General features: G+C 37.3%; 1 protein-coding gene and 1 long non-coding RNA gene across 3 annotated transcripts in view; one reads left to right on the top strand and one right to left on the bottom strand.

The window, feature by feature from the left end:
• Positions 1-18,054, bottom strand: part of LOC140141196 (uncharacterized) — a 76,664-nt gene extending 58,610 nt beyond the window's left edge. Inside the window, exons 1-3 of one of the 2 annotated variants that reach the window (XR_011857374.1) lie at positions 17,995-18,054; positions 9,990-10,101; positions 6,032-9,050 (exon numbers count right to left, since the gene is read on the bottom strand). Coding sequence is in view for 1 of the 2 variants with exons in the window: in XM_072162995.1 (XP_072019096.1) it covers positions 6,220-7,851 (1,632 nt within the window). In the remaining variant the exon portion in view is untranslated. Of the gene's footprint in view, positions 1-4,807; positions 9,051-9,989; positions 10,102-17,994 lie in introns of those variants that run through there. The other variant, XM_072162995.1, reaches the window with a different exon arrangement.
• Positions 18,055-18,315: 261 nt separating this feature from the next.
• LOC140140350 (uncharacterized) lies at positions 18,316-24,212 on the top strand. Its single transcript, XR_011857264.1, has 3 exons — positions 18,316-18,435; positions 21,908-21,996; positions 23,470-24,212. It is a non-coding gene; the product is annotated as an uncharacterized lncRNA (long non-coding RNA).
• The last annotated feature ends 1,526 nt before the right edge of the window (positions 24,213-25,738 follow it).

The following is a 25,738-nucleotide window of genomic DNA, read 5'->3' as shown; positions in this document are numbered from 1 at the left end:
AAAGTGTATGTAGGTGGAATGAAAAGCCGACAATCAATTGAAAATGTTGACCTTTCGTATTGAAGATATGGATTTTTTTTCCCAAAACACCAACAAAAAAGTCTTTTGGGAAAAAAATCCATATCTTCAATATGAAAGGTCAAAATTTTCAATTGATCGTCGGCTTTTCCTCCCAGCTACATACACTTTAAGAATATATCATTAGATTTATAAAATCTACTTCGATCGAGGACTGTTGTATATCAAAATGTGAAAAATATCAAATTTTGATAATTTGTCATAAAATTTGTATTATATCGTGAATTTCAAAAAATGAAAATTATTTGATATCAGAAAGACATTCTTCGTATGCAATTCGATATGTCTGATGTGCTCTCATGTCCCACAAAATATACTGTCGAAACGCTCATTCCAGATCCCTTAAAAACCAGTTGAGTATTGAGTAGGCCTAGTCTTATTTGCATCACTTGAAAGTAAAAATCTCTCATCATTCATCATTTTACTAAACAGCAGAGCAAAATATTTTCCCTTTTTACTTGGGGTAAATTTTACTCAATTAATGTGATTTTTGGTTTACAATGTGATTTTTGGTTTACAATGTGATTTTTGGTTTACAATGTGATTTTTGATCAAAAACCTGATTTTGGTCAATTTAAAAATCAATTGATTTAACGAAATGATTTAAATCAAATGATTTTTAAAAAAATGCTGATTTAAATCAGCTTTTTCAGTTTTTACCATTTTGATAAATTTAAGTTAATTTCTTTCTTGAATTGACTGTTTTACTTCATTTGTAATGTCATTATATCTAAAAAATCATTTTCAAGGTGCAGAATTCAACAGGTTTTTTTCCCATGATTTTACCAAATTTTCCTTTGAAATAAATATTAAAAAAAATTTTTAAGAAATTAAAAAAACAAAAAAAAACCTCCAACCCTGTCCCTGATATTGTTTTCATAGTCCCTCTTTCAAATATTATCAATTTCAGACAATCCATAGACGAATTCGTCTTTGTAATGTGACATTTTCCAGATACAAAACACGGTCCGGATTTTTTTTTTTAGGCGGGGAGCATCATTTAATATAGTAAATTAATTTTAATATGTACTTCTTGATTTTTGCTTTTAGACTTTTATATTTATGTGTAATCTTGGTATTTCATCGCTATATAAATTTGCTGATACAATTTGTTCAAAATTTGCATTAAAACGATCAGAAAAAAACTATTATTGTCAAAATTTCTGGGTTTTTTCTGTCATGTTATTTATTATAATCTAAAAGTATTTTAGGCGACGAAAAAAAACACCCTGTTCTACGGGCATCCCAGATGGACCTTTCAAGTTCAAGTCGGGGCGGGTGTTTTTTGTGCTTTTTTTTCTAGAGGAAGTTAAAATTGCCCTAAAATATCACCAAAATCTGAAAAGAATTTTGACATATTTTCTAAAAATTTCAGCCAAAATATGGTATATTTTTTATGATTTAAGCAAAGTAAACTTTTTTCTCAAAAAATACAGATTCTGGGTCGGTTGGGCCTGTAGAGAAGGGTTTTTTTTAACTATTTTTTTTTAACTATTTTTTTTTACTATTATTAAATTTATTTTACTGCTTTATTTTATCACTACATTTTATAATATACCTAACTATATAATAAAAACTAATGCTAAACTTAAAATTTGTATACATCATTGAAAATCAATCAATCCCGGAAATCAAGCCCCCAGCCTCTTATTAAAACCCCAAGCCACGATGGGTAGATATGTTTTTAAGAATTCCCGTTTTTAATACACAGAATTAAGGAAGTTTCTCTCATGCAGTTACTTGCAGCTCAACTAAAATATTCTAAAAGCACCCCAGTAAATAAAACAGATGATAGGGTAGCATAAAGGGCTACTCTACTGCATGGAGATGAGGTTTATGACCAAGAAATACAATATTGATTTTTCCTTTGTGAGTGTGCCATGTACCATGAACAATTACATAATAGTATTGACTTTGTTGAACTTGTTACTTTTGAAAGGTCAGTGGTAAAATAGGTCTTGCAACTCACCAACTACCTACCAGAGATCTTCTCTGCTCCTACTAATTAGTCGTTTCCTTTCAGTGAACTTGCTTTCATTTACAAAAGGGGTGCCACTTTGCTCAAAACTGGGATTGGCAATTTTTATAATAAAAACTTGGAACATTTTTTGATGCAAAATAAGCTACATTTCACTTTCAGTCCAAAATTGCTTAAAAATCCAGGAAATTGATATATATTTTGGTGGCTGTTTCGTTAATTTGTTTTATTTTGGGTTACTTAATAGAAGATCAGATACACATTTATACGCTCTGAAATCAGGACTATTTTTAACAGTTTTGCTATACCCTATGGAATTACAGATGTTCCGCCCCCCCCTCATTTTATAACGCTTTCCAAGTTTTCTGGTCATCTTAAACATAATTAATATACTGGAATTCCATTTATTTTGCATTGTGCAACACTTTTTTGGTCATACTATTCCTGTATGCCCCTCTGTCTTTCATTTAGGAATTCCAGATTTTTTTTAACCTCACTCTTGGATTTCCAGACATTTTTGGGGGATGGCTAATGGAAATCCAGATTTTTTTTCGATCAAAATCTTATTCCTCAACCCCTTTGAACACAATAATGTTACCTGGATTTCCAGGTTTTTTTTGCTCCTCACTCCTGGAATTCCAGAAATTTTTTGGGATGGCTAATGGAAATCCAGTTTTTTTCCTGATCAAAATCTTATTCCTCAACCCCATTGAACACACTTGCTACCTGGATTTCCAGACTTTTTTTGCTCTTAGTATGAGGATTTCCAGATTTTTAGAGCATCAAGTTTCCATATCCTCTATGGGGGGTGGGCATACTTTATCTGGAATAGCCCATTGAGCATATTGTTTCTCATTGATCAAAATAGTCCATGGCAAGCTGTAGATACCACTGAATCACCAACGTTTATTGCCTACAGGCCTGGATGGCAAGAAAACAATTATATGAGCACTTATTGGAGCGTTTTAGTGCGCAAGGTAAAAACCTGTTGGAGACAACCCAGAAGATATCTTACCCTTCCCAGAATCCTTTGGCTAAACATGGGTTGATAGTCAAAGTGAACATGAAGTCAGTTTTGAAGGACTTATTTTTTTTTTTGCGAAGGCCTTTATTTTTTTCACACCCGCCGAAATGTTAGGGGTAGGGGTAACATATTACTACTCTAATTTTTTTTAGTACATTCAACTGTGTCAAGTTTTATACCACTATTTAGCTAGTGAAATACCGAACATAAAGACACAAAAAGCATCTCAATAGCTCATACCATTGAGGAGTTAAGGCTTTTTCAAGCTCAAAATTGGGCGAAAATTTCATTTTTTCCCAAATCAATTGTCACCCTGACCCCCAACTTTCTAACCCTGTTACAAAAATAAAGAAACAGATTTATCCCATTTAATGATTTGAATATCACAAATGTACCTTTGTCACATAATTAGCATAAAAATTAGGCACTACTCAGTAGTTTTCATGTTCATACACTCACAGGAAATTAGCAAGTCAAAATTTTTGTCACCCCGAAACGGCCATTTTCGGCTAAAATTGGACCAAAAATGAATTTTTCTCAAAATCACTGAAAAATAAGGGGTTTTAAGTGCCAAAATCTGAAAATATGTGACATTTTACCCCTAGAAACATTTAAGCAATCAAGAATTTTGACTGTTTTCACTCCTAAATATTTTTTTCACACGCATATTCGCCAAATGTAAGTCAAAGCTTGAATGCTGTCTTATTTAGTACTTAGCCAGCATCATAATCATAAAGTTCTTGCAATGTTCTGGACGACTGATGTAATATATCCTTATTCACTTGTCCTGCGAAAATCAGCGAAGTCCAGTGTACACTTGAGTTTATAAATATCCTTGTGTATGAAATCCTCACACAAAAGTGGTGTTGCTTTCTCCTTGTCGTTATCTCCTTGCGCTGCTTTCTCCAAACTTGGGGCTATTTCCACCTTTCACACAATATCTTCAGGAAGCAGGACTGCGATGCAGTTGTCCCCACTTATTTTGACAGTTATGTTGCTCCTTTAACCAGACTTCAGCAAATCGGCAGAAGAATATATATTCCTTTCTTGGAAGAAGTACGTTCTTTGACGTATTCTAGATCTTCTCCGACAACACTGGCAAATAGTATTACTTTGACTACATTAAATATTTCTGGTTATTTCCTTTCTTTGAAGGAATTGGACTGTAAGCATATTAGCTAGCTAGCCCAGATCAACACTATCAACTGTGACAATAATTGTGTTTACATTTTCTTATATATCAAGCAATGGGAAATCCCAAGTATTAATAGCCAAATGTGATCTTGGGAATTCCCAAGCCTTAATTATAACATTAACCTTTCTCATTACATCACTTCCTTAGGGGAATTCCATTACATCATTTTCACTTTATAACCTCAGGGGCCTTCCAAATTTGATATGATTCAACTTGTTTTGCTCAATTTGAGAGGGAAATTCCCCCAAAATGTCATCACTCATGTTGTAAACAAAGATAAATCATCAAATTAAATTACTGAGGGCACATCACAATATTACACCTAAAAAGGTGTAGGAAAACATTAGGAACACGTTCAAATATATGCAAAATTTGCTCGCATTATATGATTAAAAGACGATTTAAGGTTTTAAATTCGGGTTCCCCAAAATCTTAGTGTGTAAAGGAGGGGGGGGATTTTTGGCACGTCAAAGGGGGGCAAAGATTTTTGGGACGGCCAAAGGGGGGTGGTGGGGAGCAATTTTGGCTGACCACTTTGAGAATTCACCACCCCAGCAATACACATAATTATTGCACAACCCTTGTATACATTTGGCAGCTACATACATTTACATGTGTAGCACATTATTATATGATGTGATCAAGCTACATGAGTCTGATGTTGATCAAAATTGACTTTTTGATTTCATTTTAAGAGTCATTCTCAGAGATTTACTTGGCTAAAAGCCTCATCTCTTAAGGTTCCAGAGATATGACCATTTTATAATGTTGCTCAGAACAATATTTATAAAGAAGTTGAATACTTACCCGGGGGGATCACTCAAATATGACCGTGTACGCATGCATGGCCAAATTTTTTTTTTCAAAACCCCCTAAACGAATTTTACTCTACCAGCAAATTTAGCCCCTAAATAAGGTAATTTAATATAGAATTTACCCCCTAATGAGTTTTAGGCTAGTAAAAATGCAACAAATGTAGGCCTACCCTTTTTGAATTCGTAATTTACCAAATATTTGAAAAGGTACCCTAAACAAGTTGTTCAGTTTCTGAAAACTACCCTTATTCTAGAAAATCAGTGTTTTTTAGACCCTAAATGCGTCACGCGCATAACTTGCCTTGCCTAAAAAAACACCCCTTTTTACTTTTTTTTTTGGTCACGCATGCGTACAGACCATTTATGTGAGTGCCCCCCCCGGAATACTTATAGTATTGGCTATATCTCAAAATCCCAACATCTGATTCAATTTGCTTGATCACGTCACATGCAGCTTATACAATACAATTACGTAAAAAAAGCGCAGTGATTTACATTGTATATTGCGCTGCCCACAAGCACAACGCCTAGATGTTGATCCACAAGCCTCAGCACACTTTACAGGTTGTCACTGACTACTACGGCCCCACATCATTCCATAAACCATTTAACAAATTAGGGACTTTTGCTGCTACAAGAGCGCACAACCTAGACATTCCACAAATAACCATCACAACCAGGATCAGCTCCCCGAGTTCCGTATGGGTTACAATGAGACAATTAGCAATAAGTTCCTTGTCCAGGGGAATTTCAAGCTAACTGAAATTTTTCCACAAGAGCATATACTAGGCAACACACAGGTTCAAACCCGCAACCTCTTGCACCATAGTCGAACGCCTTAACGATTGAGCTATAACCACCTAACTATGGACCACAATGGTCTCATCTCAATGGCATAGTTCAATAACCTCAATTAAACAATCATAGTGCAATTATTTGACCTCAAGTCACAGACTTTGAGTTTTTGTACCCAAATTTTCAACGGTCATTCAATGAATGTACTAATGTATTGGGGTTACAGAACTGCACCCTTATAGATGAATTTAACATGTTTTGGCTCCTAGTGCCTGCTTTTACACAAATGGATGTTATTTTTAAAAGTCATACACATCAAATTAATTATCCTCATCTAGTCTTTTTCATCTTTGTGGTTATGCTTCATGTGAGACGACAATGAATACGGATGTACAAATCCTTTACCGCACAAATTACACAGATACTCTTTCTTCCCGTCGTGGGTTTTCATGTGCGATTTGAGTCCAAAACCTGTGGAAAAACGTTTGCCACATGAAGGACATAAATACGGCTTGTCTCCTGTATGAACTTTCAGATGTCGTTTTAGATAATACATTCTAGGGAAGGTCTTGCCACAGTATGTACACAGGGGCTTCGTATGCGTCATACTTGTTTCACCACCACTGTGGTACCGTGTTATGTGAGCCGCTAGGTATCTACTGGACGCTGATTTATGCCCACATTGGGTGCATTCGTACTGTAGGGTATCAGGATGTCTACTTTGTATGTGTTTCCTCAAATAAACCTCCAAAGTAAAAATTTTCCCGCAAAATTCACATATTGAAAGTTCTGAATCTCCAATCTCATGAACTCTCTTGATATGCTTTTGTAACTGTCTTTCACTTGATAGACTTTTGAAGCAATACTTGCATTGAAGGTGAGGAGGCATTTCTTTTGAGTGCATACTTATCATGTGGTCTTTCAAGAAGCTTTTCCTCTTAAAAAGCTTATCACATTCCTCGCATCTCAAACTTTCACACCCTGTTTCCACATGCTGGCTTAGCTCACTCTCTTGTAGGAACTTCTTTCCACAGTTTGTACACTTAAATATTTCTTCACCGGTATGAGCTTCTCGCATATGAATATCCCTTTGATAATTTGAATCGAGTCTTATCCCACATTTATCGCATATAAGCCTCTTACGTTTATACCCTGTCGTAAATTTGCTCAAATGTTTCTGTAACTTAGCCAGAGTTGGAAATGTTTTAACACAATGGTGACATTTCAGAGCTATTTTATCATCAACATGGTTTGTGCGATGTTGAATCAGCTCTTCTCCAGATGCAAACTTATCACCGCACTGTTTACATTCAAATGGAGTCTCACCGACATGTCTTTTCATATGAGAAATAAGACCGGCTTTCCCTTTAACCTTTCTGTCACAGTACATGCACACCATCTCGCAATGCTTATTACATTCAAAATTACTATTTATGTGCATTAGTAAGTTCTTTCGAGATTTAAATGCTCTATTGCACTGATGACAACTCAGCGCTTTCTTATCAACATGGCTTGTTCGATGTTGAGTCAGCTCTTCTCTGCTCAAGAACTTCTCTAAGCACTGCATACATTCAAATGGAGTCTCGCCACGATGGCGTTTCTTATGCGTCGCAAGAGACTGTTTCCCTTTGAACTTCATGTCGCAATATATGCACACTATCTCAGTTTCTATTTTCTGATCACGTTCATGATTCTTGATGTGCTTTTGTAAGGAAGTTTTACATTTATATGCTTTATTGCAATGTTGACAACTCAGAATTTTTGGACTATTGTCATTGTTCAGGGGCGTAGCAAGCGGGTGGACAAAGTAGATAGGGCCCAAGGGTTCAGGGGCCCCGAGCAAAGGCGAACATGACATAAGTGTTGATAACGGAGTCGTTAAAGGGCCATGCACAGCTCCTTGTCCATGGGCCCCCGAGGATCTTGGTACACCACTGTCACTGTTGCATATATTTCTCACACACATTTTATCATGTCTGGTCCACTCTTTTTGCTCACAAAAAAATTGCCACACTTGCCACAAACAAAGCTTCGACTTCCTGGGTGAGCTAGTCTTGTATGTATATCAAGACCCCTTTGGCTCCAAAATGATGCACCGCACTGATGGCATGGAAAATGACTGTGCGGTTGGATGAGTGGAACAAATTTGTGGGTTTTTTTCAGGTTGTCCTTAGTGGCCAAACCCATTGCATCTATAGTTGTTTCTAAATTTGGTTTTGTTCCAAAATGCCTGTTGCAGTGCTCACATTGAGGGTGCGAATTCCTCTTCCTGGGTATGCTGGTGGCACGAAGTATGGCCACACCATTTCTGGTATCCGAGATGCATTTGTGTAGGGTAAACCCCACTAGCGAAGGGAATTGCTGCCTACACTTATCACACTCAATGGCTACCAAACTGCTAGCCACTTTATTTCTGTACTCTGTTTCATCTCCATGTGGCTGACTATTGTCTCCAGCTTCATCTGCATGTATTGTTTTGTGTTCACTTAGGTCATCATTTGTGGCAAAACCCATTCCACATTTCCTGCACATCCATTGGAGAAGTGAATGTTGCCTTTTCTCATGTCTGGCCACATCTGATGTTGCTGCAAGACGCATGTTGCAATGATTGCACTTTGACTGGATACCAGGTCCTTGATGAGCTGAACCACTTTGACTGTCAGAGATGCATTTGTGTTCATCAAACACTGAAAGCGTTAAGAAACGCTTTGTGCATTTGTCGCACTCATATGCTACAGAAATTTGAGAAGCTTTCTTTGTTGTTTGTTGCCGATTGTCCTTAGTGGGAAAATCCACAGAATGATGCATCTTTAAATGTTTTTTAAAGACGAGTCTTTTCCAAATCCCCTTTTGCAGTGATCACGTGTAGGTTGAGAATTATGAATAAATGTATTTGAATAATTGTGTTCTTTCAGGGGGTCATGTGTGGCAAAACCCTTTGCACATTTGCATTTTGGTTGGATATGAGTTGCTTGATGAGTTGAGCCACTTTGAGTGTCTGAGATGCATTTGTGGTGTTTGGAGATTCTACTTCTCCGTTTGTGATGACTTCTTGTGTGCCTCCTATACCCCTCAAAAGTTGACCACCATCGTAAACAATATCTGCATTGGAAGGGTTGAAGTAGCGGAGTATTTTTGGTGATTCTTGATGGAGGTGCTTGCACTCTGTAAGGAAACAGAAAATAAATATTTTAAGTTGGAATTTAGAAAAAGATTATGGGAAATAGAGAGAGCACAGGGGGAAGGAGAAGAAGCAAGGCCGTTTACCACCTATGCACCTACGACCACTTTTATCTAAGTAGCCTCAATTTAAAACTTATTGGTTTTACGCAGGCTTAAAGGTAAAACACAAAGTTAAGCATGGTAAGCAGAAACTTCCTCCTGTTGACGAATTGCGGCCTGATCCTAAAAAATACAAGTTACCCGGTCTGAATTCCTGGTAATACATGTAGGTTACCAGAAAGTCATATGTTTACAAGCCTTGCCATTTCAATGGCACTGGAAATGAGTTGATAAATTCAGTCCCTAGGCACAACATCCAAATACAAGAGGCCACAGTTCAATTACTAGTATGCTAGACCATAAATGCAAAGAGCAAACCATATCAAACAGCTGTTACATTTAATATTTTGTAGGTATATATATATATTTCACTAGATATCATTTCGAGGGCTTTTAGCATGCTTAAGAGTAAGAACTAGCTATGTCCACATGTTACTCATTTCGGCAACAAATGGACGGTTAATTCTGTCCTTCATAATAATAATGTAAGTGACTTTGGGGGTATGTATGTACATGGTCACTTGCGTCTAACTAACCATGCATATACCCCAAATTCACTTTCATGGAGGGCATGATTAACCATCCATTTGTTGCCGAAATGAGTAACATGTAATTGTGGACATAGCTAGTTTTTTCTCTAAGCCCTCGATTTGCTCTTCACACACAAATGTTTGGAGACCATAAGATTTTCAAAGTGCAAATTTGGCACTTTGACTTCATCCCTAGTGACACTGGTACCCAGGTGCATTTCTGTAAATTACATAATTTAGGTACCTGGGCACAACACTACCAGAAAAAATCCCAGCCTTAACAGTAACCTACCTATTTTGGCTACACTGCATTCTGTATTTGGCTTTCATGTTTGGGTTATTGAATGTTGAATCTACGGGGACTTCACATGGGCTGGTGTTGACTAGTACCTGCAGAACAAATGCTGAGTGAAATACAAAAAATACAGCAAATTTTAAAACATACATGTAGTAAAGAAATTTAAAGATGTGTTTTCCAATCTTTTCATTTTCGGTTTTCTATCTCACATTTAGGCAATATCGACTGCGCAGTGACGCAAGTGGCTGATATGTGTATGATATATGATAAGAGTTCAGATTGAAGGAGAATCGTCTCCAGAAGCACCAGTTACCTCAGGAGTCCCTCAAGGGACTGTGTTTGGTCCCTTGCTTTCCTTGCTTTATATAAACAATCTCCCGGCTGCTGTGTCATGTAAAGTGAGACATTTTGCAGATGACTGCATTATATACAGAGAGATAAAGAGTGCTCAGGACCAGGGATGCAAATTGTGCGGGAGCGGGGAGCACCGCTCCTAGGAAATGAGAGTCAAAATTGAGAAAATAATGCCATGGGAAGAAAAAAGAAAGAGAGGAAAAAGGAGGGAAAGAGAAGAAAAGAAAAGTGAAGAGGAAGAAGGAAAAGAGGAAAGAAAAAGAAGAAGAATGAGGTACAAGATAATAGGGGAGGGCTGTGAGGAAGTGAAGCTACTGAATGGATGCGAGGATATCTTTAAAGACACTGGTTGTGCAAAATTTGGAGATATTCAAGAAATAAGAAATAAGAGCAAAAAAAGAAGAAGGTGTTGGTGTTAGAATATAGAAATGGGATATGAGGAAATTTACAATTCATCACCATAGGAGGTATTCAATGTAATTTAACAGGAAGAAAAGAAGTTGGATGAAGACAGGTGGAAACAGGGCTCATCTCTGAGGAAATTTAGAGAGGCGGCAATCATATCTGAGGAAATATATAGAGAGGCAGCAATGAGGATTTTATGGGAACAAAAGTCATGTGGGAATTCAGTGTATCAATACACTGAGAAGAGGACAAACTGGAAAATATTGAGTAAATTTAAAAAGAAGAACCATAAAGCACTAAACAAGTTGTGCTCCTCTGGCAAAAAAAGAAAGAGGAATGGGGGTAAAGGAAAATAAAAGGGGAAAGGAGCCTCTGTCTGACCAAAATTGACCCCAAACTAGTGTAAAATACCCATTATTGCCCGCTACGCACGGTCGCGCGCACATTGTCACCATAAACCCTTTTTTTGATGCTAGAAGACCTAATATACAGTCGCTCTAAAAATACACGCTATGTTACGAGTAACATTCTCATCTTTTGAAGGCAAGAATAAAGCATTTTATGCATGGTATGATTAAGGAAATCGAAGCCTAAAAACCTTTGCTCCTGAGGAAGAAATCACAATTTGCACCCCTGCTCAGGACAGTCTTCATCTCCAAAAGGACATTGACTCTCTTTGCAAGTGGGAAAAATCATGGCAAATGTCGTTTAACTCAAGCAAATGCTACTCCATGCACGTCACTCACAAGACTAAACCAGTTCATCATGATTATACAATGAATGGAGTTGCTCTCCAGAATGTTAAACAGCAGAAATACTTAGGGGTCGAAATCAGCTGCGACCACAATTGGGCCCACCACATAAAACAGACATCTTAGAACAAAGCAAATAAAATGCTCGGACTTTAGAGAAGAAATATGTACTCATGCAACAAGACAGTCAAAGAAATGGCATACAAGGCTCTTGTGCGTCCGAAATTAGAGTATTGTAGCGCTATCTGGGATCCCTATCAGAAGTTCTCCAACAAGGCTACTTTTTAGAAAAAATCCAACGCCGTGCTGCATCAAGGCTTATATTAACCAGGCACCCAGGCTTTTTTTACCCCATGGTTGCCCAGTTTTGGCTCCTAGTGTATCCAATATTTGACACTACAAACTATAGGACCAGGAGCCTTTTGGGGGACCAGGAGCTCATTTTAGCTCCTGGTCCAGGCATACTTAATATAAGGCCTGTGCTGCATGCTTCGTTCAAAATGATCACTCCAGGAAATCAAGTGTCACAAAAATGCTGACTAATCTCCAATGGGAAACGCTAGAAAACCGACACACCAAACTCCACTTAACTACAATTCACAACTTGGCGCCATCAAATGAATGTTAAGCCATTAACGGGCTGTGCAATAATTATGAGCCCTGGGGGGAGGGTAAAATTGGAGGGGCTAGAAATTTTGGCTTGCCAAAAAAGGGGGAAGCAATTTTGGCAAGCCGAGAAGGGGGGGCAATGGCAAGCGATTTTTGGCACGCATTCACAGGGCGCCTTTTTAATAAAACGCTCTAAAAAGGCCTAGAAAACGGTACAGAAACATTTAAATATATAATGCAAATTTTCCTGCTCGCTGCGCTCGCAACATACATCTACCATTGAAAGTTTGAAATTTGGGATCCAAAAAATTTGGCATGTTCAAGGGGGGGGGAAGAATTTTTGGCGGGCTGAGAGGGGGGAAGCAATTTTTGGCGGGCCCGAGAGGGGGGGCAAGCGATTTTTGGCGAGCCGTTCAGACCTGAGGGGGGGCTGATAATTATTGCACAGCTCCTAAGGCTAGCAATACAACCAATCGCAAAACCAGAAATTCTCATGGACCACATCTTTTAGACATTCCGGCTTTTAATAAGAACCAATACTCACTCTACCCCCGCACTACGGGATCGAATGGAATCTCCTACCAGCAGAGATACGCGATGCTCCAGAAGTCACAATTTTAAAAAGTAAACTGAATGAAATGGACATTAACGAACTAGTCTATGTAAAAGAGCTCATTTCAAGATATACATGTAGGCCGTCGTATCACGCGACCTGTGCGTGATAACCACCAAGTACCGGCGCACAGTGGGCCAGAATCGCCTCAAAGTGTGCCAAAATTATAAACGGGCAATCAAACGCATAAAAACACGGTAAAATGACTATTTTAGGGGTTTTTGAGGCTGCAGAATTCAATGGAGGCATTTTCAAAAATGTATGACGTCATCAAAATGCTGAACGGTGATTGGTCGATTATTTTTACAACAGTATTTCAAATGACATATGTAAAAATTTTAATTGAAAAAGCAAAATAGGGGTTCCAAGGGTGCGAAATTCAGTGATGACATTTTGGAAAGCGTATGACGTCATTAACATGCTGATATGTGATTGGTCAATTATTCCTCCCACAGTTATTCAAATGCCTGTGTAATAATTATTATAAAAACTTTCAAATCGGGGGTTTTAAGGACTGTGGAATCCAATAGAGCCATTTTCCAAGGCATATGACGTCATTAAAATACCGAACCGTGATTGGCTAATTACTCTTACAATAGTAATTCAAATGTCCGATTGGAAAAGTATTAGCAAATAGCATATTCAAGGTTATACCTGAGACGAATAGGGAATATACCTGCATTTTCTAATACGTATGACATCAATATTAATGCGAACATTTTAATTGTCTAATATAAGCAGGCAAACAAACAACCAACCAGACTAGATGTTGGGGTGGTTTCTCTTCCAAAATTTTATGCGTGATTCTTCCTGTCGGACTCCAAAACGCCGCCATTATCTTAAACGTAATTTTGGCCTTAATTTTTCAACCCATCACTATATACCAATTTCCTTGAAAAAGCAACCAATTTTGCCCAAATTGGGTACTTTTACCAACATGTTTCTAAAAATACACAATGTAGGCCTACTGGGCGTTTTCGTCTGTGGTGAAAACCCACCCATCGCTTTACAAAAATGGGCTAAAAGCACCCCAAAAGGCAAGTCATATACGTATACCATGGCAATGGGAGACCCCACCCGGATGTTAAAACTTATTAATTTAATTCACTTAATTTAATATTTAATTAACGAATCTAATATAATATATAATTGCAGAATATTAAATTGTGAGATTTAATATTAAATTTATTTAATATTAAATTCACAGATATAACATTGAATTCAGAGATTTGAAATCTAATTAGCGAAATTTATATTAAATTCATGGATTTTATATTTAATTCATGCAGATTTGATATTTAATTTACAAATGTTATATTTAATTCTTGAATTTAATATTCAATTTATGTAATTAAATATTCAATTTATGTAATTAAATATTAAATCATGTAATTAAATATTAAATCTCATGATATAAATATTAAATTCAAGAATTAAATATGAACATTTCAATTAAATATAACATTTGCAAAATAAATTTTAAATCTGCCAATTTAATATTAAATCTGTGAATTAATTAATTATAAATTTAAAATTACTTGAGATTTGATATTTAATTCGCAGATTTAATATTAAATCGGTGAATTCAATGTTAAATTTGCGAATTAAATATTAAATTCTAGGCCTACTAGTGTATTTAAAAGTTTGTTAAACTTTATCCATCTCTATACGGAGGTTGTAACGGAGTTTTGTCTCCCGCCAAGCTATTAATAGAACACTGTGCATCTCCAGATGTTTGTACACGCTGCAGCGCGGTACATCTCTTTTCACCTGAATTTACGATTTTGTGGCCACTTTTACTGGCACAGGGCCTCATAAAACTGACTCCACTGCAGAAGACTGCAAAAAGCTGCAACTGAATTTGGTACCACCACAAAGATGAAACTTTTCTGAATGTGCCTGTATAAGTTTTAAGGCAGGAATCGACGGGAATCTAATCTTTCGAGATCAAATTTGTTAAAATGTAATATTTCCTTAGTTTCGAGGACGTTTAAGCCAAAATATTTAATTCCCTGAAGGTTTTCACATTCTTCATATCCTATTGTTATATTCTACAAACAGTTTCTCAAATAGCTGTGAAAGCACAAATGAATCAGAAATGTCAAAACAAAATTATAGAATTTTACCCCCAAATCATGATTTTTCTAATAAGAAGCAGATTGTATGATTTCGCGTGTTTATTATAAAAATACCAGCTTTAAGAACAAACCAGTGGTGAAATATTTTCAGAAAATATTCTTAGGTTCATTATCTTTCCAAATCACATAAAAAAAATTTGAACATTGAAAGTCACTAAAGTAGGGTTTTGGCACACTTTGACTTTGACCTGGCCCACTGTGCGGCGCACAGTGGGCCAGAATCGCCTCAAAGTGTGCCAAAATTATAAACAGACAATCAAACGATACAAACACGGTAAAATGACTATATTAGGGTTCTTGAGGCGGCAGAATTCAATGGAGGCATTTAAAAATGTATGACGTCATCAAAATGCTGAACGGTGATTGGTCGATTATTTTTACAACAGTATTTCAAATGATATATGTTAAAATTTTAATTGAAAAAGCAAAATAGGTGTTTTAAGGGGTGCAAAATTCAATGATGACATTTTTGAAAGCGTATGACGTCATTAATATGCTGATATGTGATTGGTTAATTATTCTTCCCACAGTTATTCAAATGCCTGTGTAAGAATTATTATAAAAACTTTCAAAGCGGGGGTTTTGAGGACTGCGGAATCCAATAGAGCCATTTTCCAAGGCATATGATGTCATTAAAATACCGAGCCGTGATTGGCCAATTACTCTTACAACAAGTAATTCAAATGTCTAATTGGAAAAGTATTATTAAATAGCATATTCAAGGTTATACGGACTGCAAAATTCACTGACGGCATTTTCTAATACGTATGACATCAATAAAATGCTGACATTTTATTTGTTTCATAAGCAAACAAACAACCAGTCATAATAAATGTGTGGGGGGATTTCTCTCCCTGTACGTGTTTCTTCCTGCCGGACTCCAAAACGTCGCCATTGTCTTAAACGTAATTTTGGCCCTTATTTGCAGCCCATCAATATACCAAAAAGCAACCGATTTTGCCCAAATAGGGTCCGGGTGCTTTTACCAATATGTTTCTCAAAATACACAATGATACTGGGCGATTTCGTCTGTGGTGAAAACCCATCCATCGCTTTACAAAAATTGGCAAAAAAGCGCCCCAAAAGGCAAGCGCATATACATTATACCATATGTCAATGGGAGACCCCCACCCCGGATGTTACAACTTATAAACCCTCAACACCATCGCAAACGTCACTAAAATGGTGTAATCTGTAATTACGGTATGTTATTTGGTCGTTCGCTATATAATCCCAATACTGAAACGTGAATTAGATTTGTTTAAAGTAGACATAATCCCAAATCTTTAAAACGTTTAAAATTGGCATACCATGGGGTTCTTGTGTCTTAAGTTTCTTTCATAAATTCTATAACTTACCATCAATGTTCAAAGCAGAATAGAATGTGCATGTAATATTATGAATGTACGTTTCAATCAAAAGGCTAATGAGGTCAGAATAGGCCTACTCTAAATTCCTGATATTCATAATTTTAAAAACAATCATTTTTCCGACCAAAACGACCACAACTTTATCACATGTCCTTAATAACAGCACAAAGCTCAGGGGTTTTCATATAAACTGTGAAACTGGGCTACTTTCATGAAATTGTTTTATGATATCATTATTTTTGTAGGCCTACACTTTATAATTATGAAAGCAAAGAGTTTTTACATTGAATGTATAATTAGTATATGTCTAGTGATGCTGCGTATAGCAATTATTCAGCTCATGCTCTCTTTCTTCTAAAAGATAACGTGCTTTCCTTTTTTTTTGTTTTTTTCAAAAGTGCCTCCCATATTATCAATGGACTTCTCGGCCCGCTTGGTGCTGATAAAGTTCCTTCAGAATGAGAAGTGCTAGGAACCTCTGCAGCTGGAAGTTCAGCTACTGCGTTGGAGTTCTCAGCAATAAACGCTTCAGTTTCTTCATCAAATGTCAGTTTCCGGTTATTAATGCCAGTCTTTATTTTGAGGGTGAAGTGATCCACATAGTGTCTATCATTCACGTAAACGATAAAGAAAGCTTTTAACTGTCTTTTTAATACCATTCAAAATGTTATCTGCGGGGTTATCTGGAAGTTCAATTCTATGATGAAAGCATAAAGCATCCATACATACATGTTATGAAAGTGAGCCTGCTGCATAAGCAGCATAAAAATTTTTTCTTCATAATGATGCCATGGTTTTGCTTTATCTTGACCAATGGTTTGTTAAAAATATTGAGACCTTATGCTATTTCTTAGGGCAGAGTTGTACTGAAAACCGCAAAATCCCCAGGGTATGTAAGCAATATGAGGGCGCTATGCACTTGACATGATAAACCGTACGCTGTGCACTGATCCATCAAAATCAGCTGAAAAGTGAGCAAATAGGGTACATTGGATGGACCCTGGAATGCAGGCTGGCAAATATTTGCAAAAAAAAATTGCCATCAACATAGTCCTAAGACTTGTATGCAAATGATAGAATTAATTTATGTACAGGAATCGACAGGAATCTAAACTAAATTTCTATTTTTTCCCAAAAATGCATATTTTTACCGTATTTCACCAAATTAGCCCCCTCATTACTCCTGATAAATACAATTATTTATATTTTGACTTTAATGATTTGGATTGACTACTATTAGGTATGATATATGCACAATGGCAAGACAACAGTTTCTCATTCACTAATGTTACATTAGTTGTTTTTAAAATTCACACTTTTACCATTTTAAGAGAAAATATGACACTTTTGGGTCAAATTCATGACTGAACGACACCTATGAAATCCATCGAAACCAAATATATGCGCCAAACAATAAACTTCAAAATGTTTTCTTCCTCAAACAACTGAAAAAAATTGGAAATTCCACATTCACCAAATTTGAATTTTGGCACACTTTGATTCCGCCCTGGCCCACTGTGCGGCGGTGTTTGCACAGTCAGTACTGTGCGCGCAAACACCGCCGGTACTTCACTACTTGGAGAGCAGGTTCCAGAGTAAAAAATAACTTAGTACAGCAGTGCGATAATACTCATGAGGGAGGCACTTATAAGGAAGAAGAAGAAAGTTCTAGAGAATAAGTCCTCAAACGTTCGACATTTTTAGTTATATTACTACATGGCTCTGGTACATTCTTAAGTTTAGAAAATTTAAGCTTACCTCTGCTTCTTTCACGATCAGCTGAACAAATGACCTTTAATTGACAATCCAACAGTAACGTGCCTTTGATGTGCTATAAATATAGGAGTACTGAATTGAGAATTAATTTATAGTTAATGACACACAAAAATAGCATTTATATGAATGAATTATAAATCAATATATATAATATATGAATTATAAATCATTTTTATGCGCAAATTTGTCGTTAAATATTAAAACACATAATATCCAAATCACCTATATTTTGTAGATATAGCACAGAAGGCACGTTATATTTAAGTTGAAATTGCTCATCGTTCATTGCTGGTTTGTTTACATTACAATCAGTCCATCACTGTGTATACATGTGTGATAGTGTAAATTCATGAATGGAGGTTGATAGTTTATGACTGTGCTGTTACATGGCTGTTATCAATATCATCAGCTGTGGGAAACAGGGTAAATATAGTGTACATGGTAGCTAGCCTATCATGCCTGTAGGGCATCAGGCTTACTACATACATCATCAATGATCATGTATGTATTTTTTAATCTATAAAATATTTCAATTTTTGCAGCACCACTGCATGCATGATCAATCCAGAATGTAAAGACATACATGTAACATATTATTTACAATTTCCTTCAATCGTTAAGTTTGTTATCAACTTTAATAATGTCAATGACTTTTATGTTAAAATTGTGCTTTTGATCTACATACACAACTCATGAGTACAAACAGAACACATATATGCACATCCGGCTGATTCCATTTATTATTTAGGTGCAAGTTGGGACATATCACATGTGTAAACATCACAAATATGCAAAAAATGCAGGTTTGAAAAAAATTAACCTATTTACGAATGGAAATCTTTCTTTATTTACTATTATTTTTATTATTGTTAAATGTGGCCCAGCCAGTACTACTATACCGTATAATGTTGTCTTGTCTATCATTTTAGCTATGAAATTAATATTTCAATTAAAGAAACGGAGCTCAGACAAACTGGCATTATAATAAAGGAGAGAAAAAATCAGAACCGTTCGGATTCGAACCAGCGAGCATTAGGGGCTGTGCAATAATTATGAGCCCTGGGGAGGGTAAAATTGGGGGGGCAAGACATTTTTTGGCAAGCCGCGAGAGGGGGGGGCAAGCGTTTTTTGGCACGATTCACGGGCACCTTTTAATAAAATGCTTTAAAAAGGCTTAGGAAAACGGCACGGAAACGCTTAAATATGCCAATTTTCCTGCAATGGCTGCCAGAACATACATCTAGACCATTTAAAGTTTGGAATTTGGGATCCCAAAAATTTGGCATGTTCAAGGGGGGGGCAAAGAATTTTTGGCGGGCCGAGAGGGGGGGCAAGCGATTTTTGGCGGGCCGAGAGGGGGGCAAGCGATTTTTGGCGAGCCGTTCGAAATTTTACCCCGGGGCTGATAATTATTGCACAGCCCTTAACGATTACATGTCGATAGCTCGTTACCACACGCCACAACAGCTCATGGCGAATCTACCGGCGAATTGAACATGTAATGATTTTGGGGATTTTATTCTCTCGAAAATGTCTCACGGCCAATGTAATTTTAATTATAATTAGAGAGGGCGGCCTATCTGCTGTGTCCTGGCAGAACATCAGTCAATATCAATATGCGAGGATCCTCACATTTAATATTTAATGTCTCATATTGACTGATGTTCTGCCAGGACACAGCAGATAAGCCGCCCTCTCTAATTAAAATTAATATTTCGTCATAAAGTGGGAGCCTCGCCAGAGCAGTTCTTCTGGGGTGAACCAAACCTTCTGGGAGTGTATAAATGTCCTTGATCATGTTTGGAAATGTTGCCAAACAAATGACTCTGGCGTGGTATAAACATTGTCATTAGAAGTGACTACTATCTTCAATCATATTTTCCACACACCATAAATGACTGGAACTCACTCCCCGAACACATCGTCAATATCAACGACACACTACTTTTCAAGTCAGCAGTGACAAACTACATCTCACAATCTACTGCATCAAGCAACCAACAAGATTAAATAGCACATGCGCACACCCATCCCTCTCGTCTGGCTTCAATCATGCAGGAAGCGTTGGGAGTATTTTCCAGATCCAGATTATAGCTAAGTCACTTGTCAATTATCACTGATGAATTTCATCCCAGAAGAACTGCTCTGGCAGGGCTTCCTCTTTAAGGGCATTTTGTGATCCATAGCCTCATCCCCCCACTTTTCCAAAAAAATGGAGATTTTTATACCACTGGAAACCTCTGGCTGTACGAAAAATTTCTTGCAGATTAATTTGTTTCAAAATATCGTCAAATTTGAATTATGTTCTGGTGTACCAGAATGTAGCAGTCAGCAGTGTAATATAATCAGTGGCGTAACTATGTGGGGCAGAGGGGGGAAATGAGCCCCGGGCGCTACCCAGTGGCGTAGCGGGGATTCTTTGCAGGGGGGGGGGGCAAGCCTGTATGGGACGGGGCCCAAATCTACCGAACGAAAATGGGGGTAGGTGCGAGTGGTGCAACGCACCCCCATTGAAAACAAAGTGTACTTTCAAAGAAAAGTATACTTTCAAATATATCAAAGAAAAATAAAAAACAAAGGTAAATATTAAATTATACGTTTAAATTTGGCAATACAGTGGCCCAAGAGAGAAAATGGTAAACCGGGTTATTACTGAGAAAAATTTGCTTTTTTATTACTAATTTGGTCTTATATAGAAATGAATTTTGGCCATAATACTTGCTAACTTCCTGGTTAAATTTCCAATTTCAGACAATTGTAGCCCAAAATAAAGGTAAATTTTATGTAAAGGCCAGTGCGCGCGAAGCGCGCAAAATTTAGCAATGTTACCATATTTCGGTCCAAAACATGGTGTTTTGGGAACATACCTTAGGCTATTTTAGGGCCTGGACCCGTACCCATCTGGTCTAATCGTTAATCCGCCCCAAGTTTGAAATAGCTCAATGGTAAATGACTTAATCGGCCAATTTTGTGTCGATACTGAAAATTTTCGGTTGAGGCATGCTACAAGAAACATGTCGGACACAGCCTTCTTGACCACCTTTTTCGACTTTTCTTTTTGGGTTGACCATTTTATTGTTTTAGTCAATATACTGTTCCTATGTGCTTTTTTGCAATTAGCATTTCAAAAGATTTATATTTCTTTGTCTTCAAGAAGTCATTACAAGTATATTGTCGAGTATTGATAATAATCGTATGGCCCTACATATCGTAGGCCTATGGATTCCCCCCTTTCTCTTCCCTTCTCTTCCCCATCTTTTTCCTCTCTCTCCATCCTTTCTCTTTTTTCCCCGCACTAGGGGGGCGGGGGCCCAAATAGACAATTTTTGCCAGGCTTATTGACAATAATCGTATATGGTATTGCATATCGTATGGATTCCCCATCTCTTTTCCCCTTCTCTCCTTTTTTTTTCCTCTCTCCTTTTCCTTTTTTTTTTTTTTTTTATGGGGCTGGGGCCCAAATAGCACTAGGGGGCGCAGGGTCTGAGGGCCCAAATAGGCAATTTCCCCCCCCCCTGTCCCCCGGCAGCTACGCCACTGGCACTACCCTTAGGGGGCGCCAAATTGACCAATTGGCCAGAAAGAAGTTTTCATTATCAATTGGACCAATTAGCAACGTTGTTAGAATAATTTCACCACACAAAAAATTGGGGTGAATTATTTGCAAAGCTCCATTCTGATTGGTGATTAAAGTGAAGATATATATGTAATTGACCAATCAGTGGCAATGTTACAAATGTAGATCGGCAGGTAGTGCTCAGGGGTTAATAATGTAAAAAAGTTGCATACAATAGCTGCCTTTTGCTATTTTTTAAATGATTTGGTATAGTCCCGTTTGAAATTAGTTGCCTTTCTGTTTGTTGTACTGAAACCATTTTCATTTTCTGTATTTCAGCATTTACTCTTCAGCTCAAAAGACAGCCCATGCAGACTGCAGACTAAATCTGATGTAAAGTTGTAATTCAGAATGCCGAATGGTCATAGGTAAGCTGTATGTATGATATATGATGATCATCCAAAGGTTCAAAATCTTAGACTGATTACCGACTGACTGACTGCATCATCAGTCTTACAAATGTACATCCCATATACAGGAAAGATTAAAGCAGTCATTTTACCAGCAAATAGATTTGAATTTTCATTCTTAAATGGGCTGATTTTTTCACAATTATGAAAGTGTGGTGTTTTATATCCAAAAGGAGTGATATATTTACTCTTAAAAACCACAAAAAGCAGGTCTTTTTGAACAACTTTTATTTTCTCAGGTTTGAAAGTGGATTGGCACAGGATTTTGTAGAATGAGCTAAATCTATTTCAGCCTATTTTTGAAGTTCTTTATGATTATAGTAAGTTCCCCTACACATGTACCGTATTCATTCCATTAACCGCCTAAGGCGCTTAAAGGAGGATTTCGTGATCCTAGCATCCTCTTTTTATGACATTTTTCAGTACATATCCACGAAAAAGCCTATTCCCAAAATTTCACTTGATTCCGATTTTGCGTTTGCGAGTTATGCATGGTTATGTGTATTACACTGCTCCATAGACAATGCGTTGTAATTTCGGTCTGGTGCACCAGAACGAAATTCAAATTTCACGATATCTTTGCAAAACGAATTAATCTGCAAGAAATATTTTGTACATAAACATTATGTAGCCAGAGGTTTCCAGTGATATAAAAATCTCAACATTTTTTGAGAAAAGTGGAGGGATGAGGCTGTGGATCACGAAATGCCCCTTTAACAAAGTAATTTTGGGTGGGCACTTGTTTTTTATATTGTTTACATTATTACATATTATGTAAAAATTGGCCCAGAATATGGACTTTGTGTATAGAGGCCTTGTGTTTGATACACAAGTCGTTGCATGCATGGATTCTGCGTATAATGATAGAGGATCATGTGTAGTATGTCAATGGGTGGGCGCTTATAGGGGCATGGGCGGTTAATGGAACAAATACGGTAGGTCTTTTATACCTGTTGGGAGTAATTTGAAGCAACATTAATTTTCATGCAGTTAATATTAAACATTGTAACTATTTTGCTTTTTAATGAAAGTTTGTTTGATTATTGCATTTAAATTGGAATTGCCAACTCTTCTAAAGTATTGTACAGGCCATGCTGTATGAGGCGAGCGATCGTTCTCGCTCACCACCGCTCGCCCAAACTCAATTTCTAGAGAGCGATTTTCAACCACTCGCCTAGCATCATGCTAGCGAGTGATTGACCACTCGCCTTTAAAATCTAGACGGCAAGGCCTGATTTGTATTGAGCTGCTTTGGTTGACTTTATTAGTGTTAACTCCAGATGTAGGTATTAAATTAATGTGGTTGGGAAGGGAGGGGGGGGGGATCACACCAACCCTCTATCCTGGGGCCCAGATGGCTTGCAATACACATGTACACTCTCTTTCATCAGTCAAATTCAATGTAAACTTTCTTGACATGTTTTCTCACAGAATCCGAACTCCTCCATCCAGAATCACCAGAAATACGCTACTACTTCAACCCTTCAAATGCAGATACTGTTTACGATTGTGGCCAAATGTTGATAGGTACAGGAAACATGTGAGAAGTCATCAGAAATGGAAAGGTGATCAAGATAAATCTGTACGCCCAAAATTTCCACGAAACTGCGATCGTGATAAACATGAGAAGACTTGCTCTAAATTTGAGTGTGGTCAATGTGGCCTGCTTTTTAAAAGTGTTTCAGAGTGTTTCAGACACGCTCAAATTCATGTGAGAAAAACAAGTCTGTATGATGATTTGAGCAGCATGGTTTCTTCAAGCAATACTGATAATAGGAGCAACAGCGGTTCTAATGTTCGTGTTGATAAACAGGTAACACTAGAATGTTTCCTTTGTAAGGAGGGTTTTTCTAGCCAAGAAGATCTGAGCAACCACATTAAAACACATCTCGAATTTGTAATTCAAAGCAGTGAACATAATGAAATGAAGACAACACAAGCATATCATAGTCAGGCCAATAAGGTAAAAGATAAAGGTGATCATCAAAAGAAGTGCAGCAGGAAAGTACATCAGTGCAAGAAATGCAATTTAAAGTTCAATTTTCCCAAAGCGTTGAAACAGCATCAGCAGGAATTAAATCATCACGACGACCAGAAAATAGGAAGTGAGTGGGTATGTATGTACTGTTATAGAATCTTCAAACAGAGTGCGGCTCTTACACTGCATATGAAATGCCATGACATGTGTGCTGTGGTTTGTGAGCTTGTTGAACCCTGTAAAATCAAACTTACATGTAAACCCTTCAAATGCAGATACTGTTTACGATTGTGGCCAAATTTTGATAGGTACAGGAAGCACATGAGAAGTCATCAGAAATGGAAAGGTGATCAAGATAAATTTGTACGCCCAAAATTTCCGCAAAACCACGATTATGATGAACAAGCGAAGACTTGCTCTTCCTTTCAGTGCGGTAAATGTGGCCTGCATTTTAAAAGCAGAGAGGAGTGTTTCAAACATGCTCAAATCCATGTGAGGAGATTGTGCGATATCTGTGGCTATAATTTTTCTATCAACCAGGATCGCGATGAACATTCCCAAAGTTGCTCTAAATTTGAGTGTGGTCAATGTGGTCTGCTTTTTATAAGCAGAGAGGAGTGTTTCGGACATGCTCAAACCCATGTGAGAAAAACAAATCTGTGTGATGATTTGAGCAACAGAGTTTCTTCAAGCAACCATGATAGTAAGAGCAACAGTGGTTCTATCGTACATGTAGATGAAGCTGCATGTAGTGACTCAAGTCAGTCATTTGGTAGTGAAGCAACAAATAGAAATAAAGTGGCTAGAACTTTGGCAGCAAACACTCAAAGTAGTTCAGTGACTAACACTCAAAGTAGTTCAGTGACTAACACTCAAAGTAGTTCAGTGGCTAACACTCAAAGTAGTTCAGTGACTAACACTCAAAGTAGTTCAGTGACTAACACTCAAAGTAGTTCAGTGGCTAACACTCAAAGTAGTTCAGTGACTAACACTCAAAGTAGTTCAGTGACTAACACTCAAAGTAGTTCAGTGACTAACACTCAAATTAGTTCAGTGACTAACACTCCAAGTAGTTCAGTGACTAACACTCCAAGTAGTTCAGTGACTAACACTCAAAGTAGTTCAGTGACTAACACTCAAAGTAGTTCAGTGACTAACACTCAAAGTAGTTCAGTGACTAACACTCAAAGTAGTTCAGTGACTAACACTCAAAGTAGTTCAGTGGCTTTTGTTCAACCAAAATCGAGTCACGCAACAACATTTGGAATGAGTTTTGCCACAAATGATGACCAAAATGAACACCAAACAATGCATGCAGATGAAAGTATCGACATAAGTCAGCCACAAGGAGATGAAACAGAGTACAGAAATAAAGTAGTTAGCAGTGTGGTATCAACTGAGTGTAATAAGTCTAAGCAACACTTCCGATTCAGATTCAGATTCAACTTTATTTAGTATTCTATTACCCCCACGACCCATTATTCAAAATCGCGCACTGTGATTTGTTGAAACGCGTCACGTGACAGACCATTAATTAGCGATAAAGTGTCAAGGGCAACAAACTTTATGTTTTTCTATCATCACAGCGCACAGCAGAGCGCACAGCACACCTGCTTATGTAGGGGAGAATGGAATGTCAGGGGTGTGTTATTGTATACATACCTGCTTATAGGGGAGAATGGAATGTTAGGTTGTGTTATTGGAATGTGCTTACGCTTTGGC

The sequence above is a fragment of the Amphiura filiformis genome, chromosome 19 (assembly GCF_039555335.1).
Source record: "Amphiura filiformis chromosome 19, Afil_fr2py, whole genome shotgun sequence".
NCBI classification, from domain to species: domain Eukaryota; kingdom Metazoa; phylum Echinodermata; class Ophiuroidea; order Amphilepidida; family Amphiuridae; genus Amphiura; species Amphiura filiformis.
Note: the sequence above shows the minus strand (reverse complement) of the source record. Positions and strands in the feature narration are given on the sequence as shown.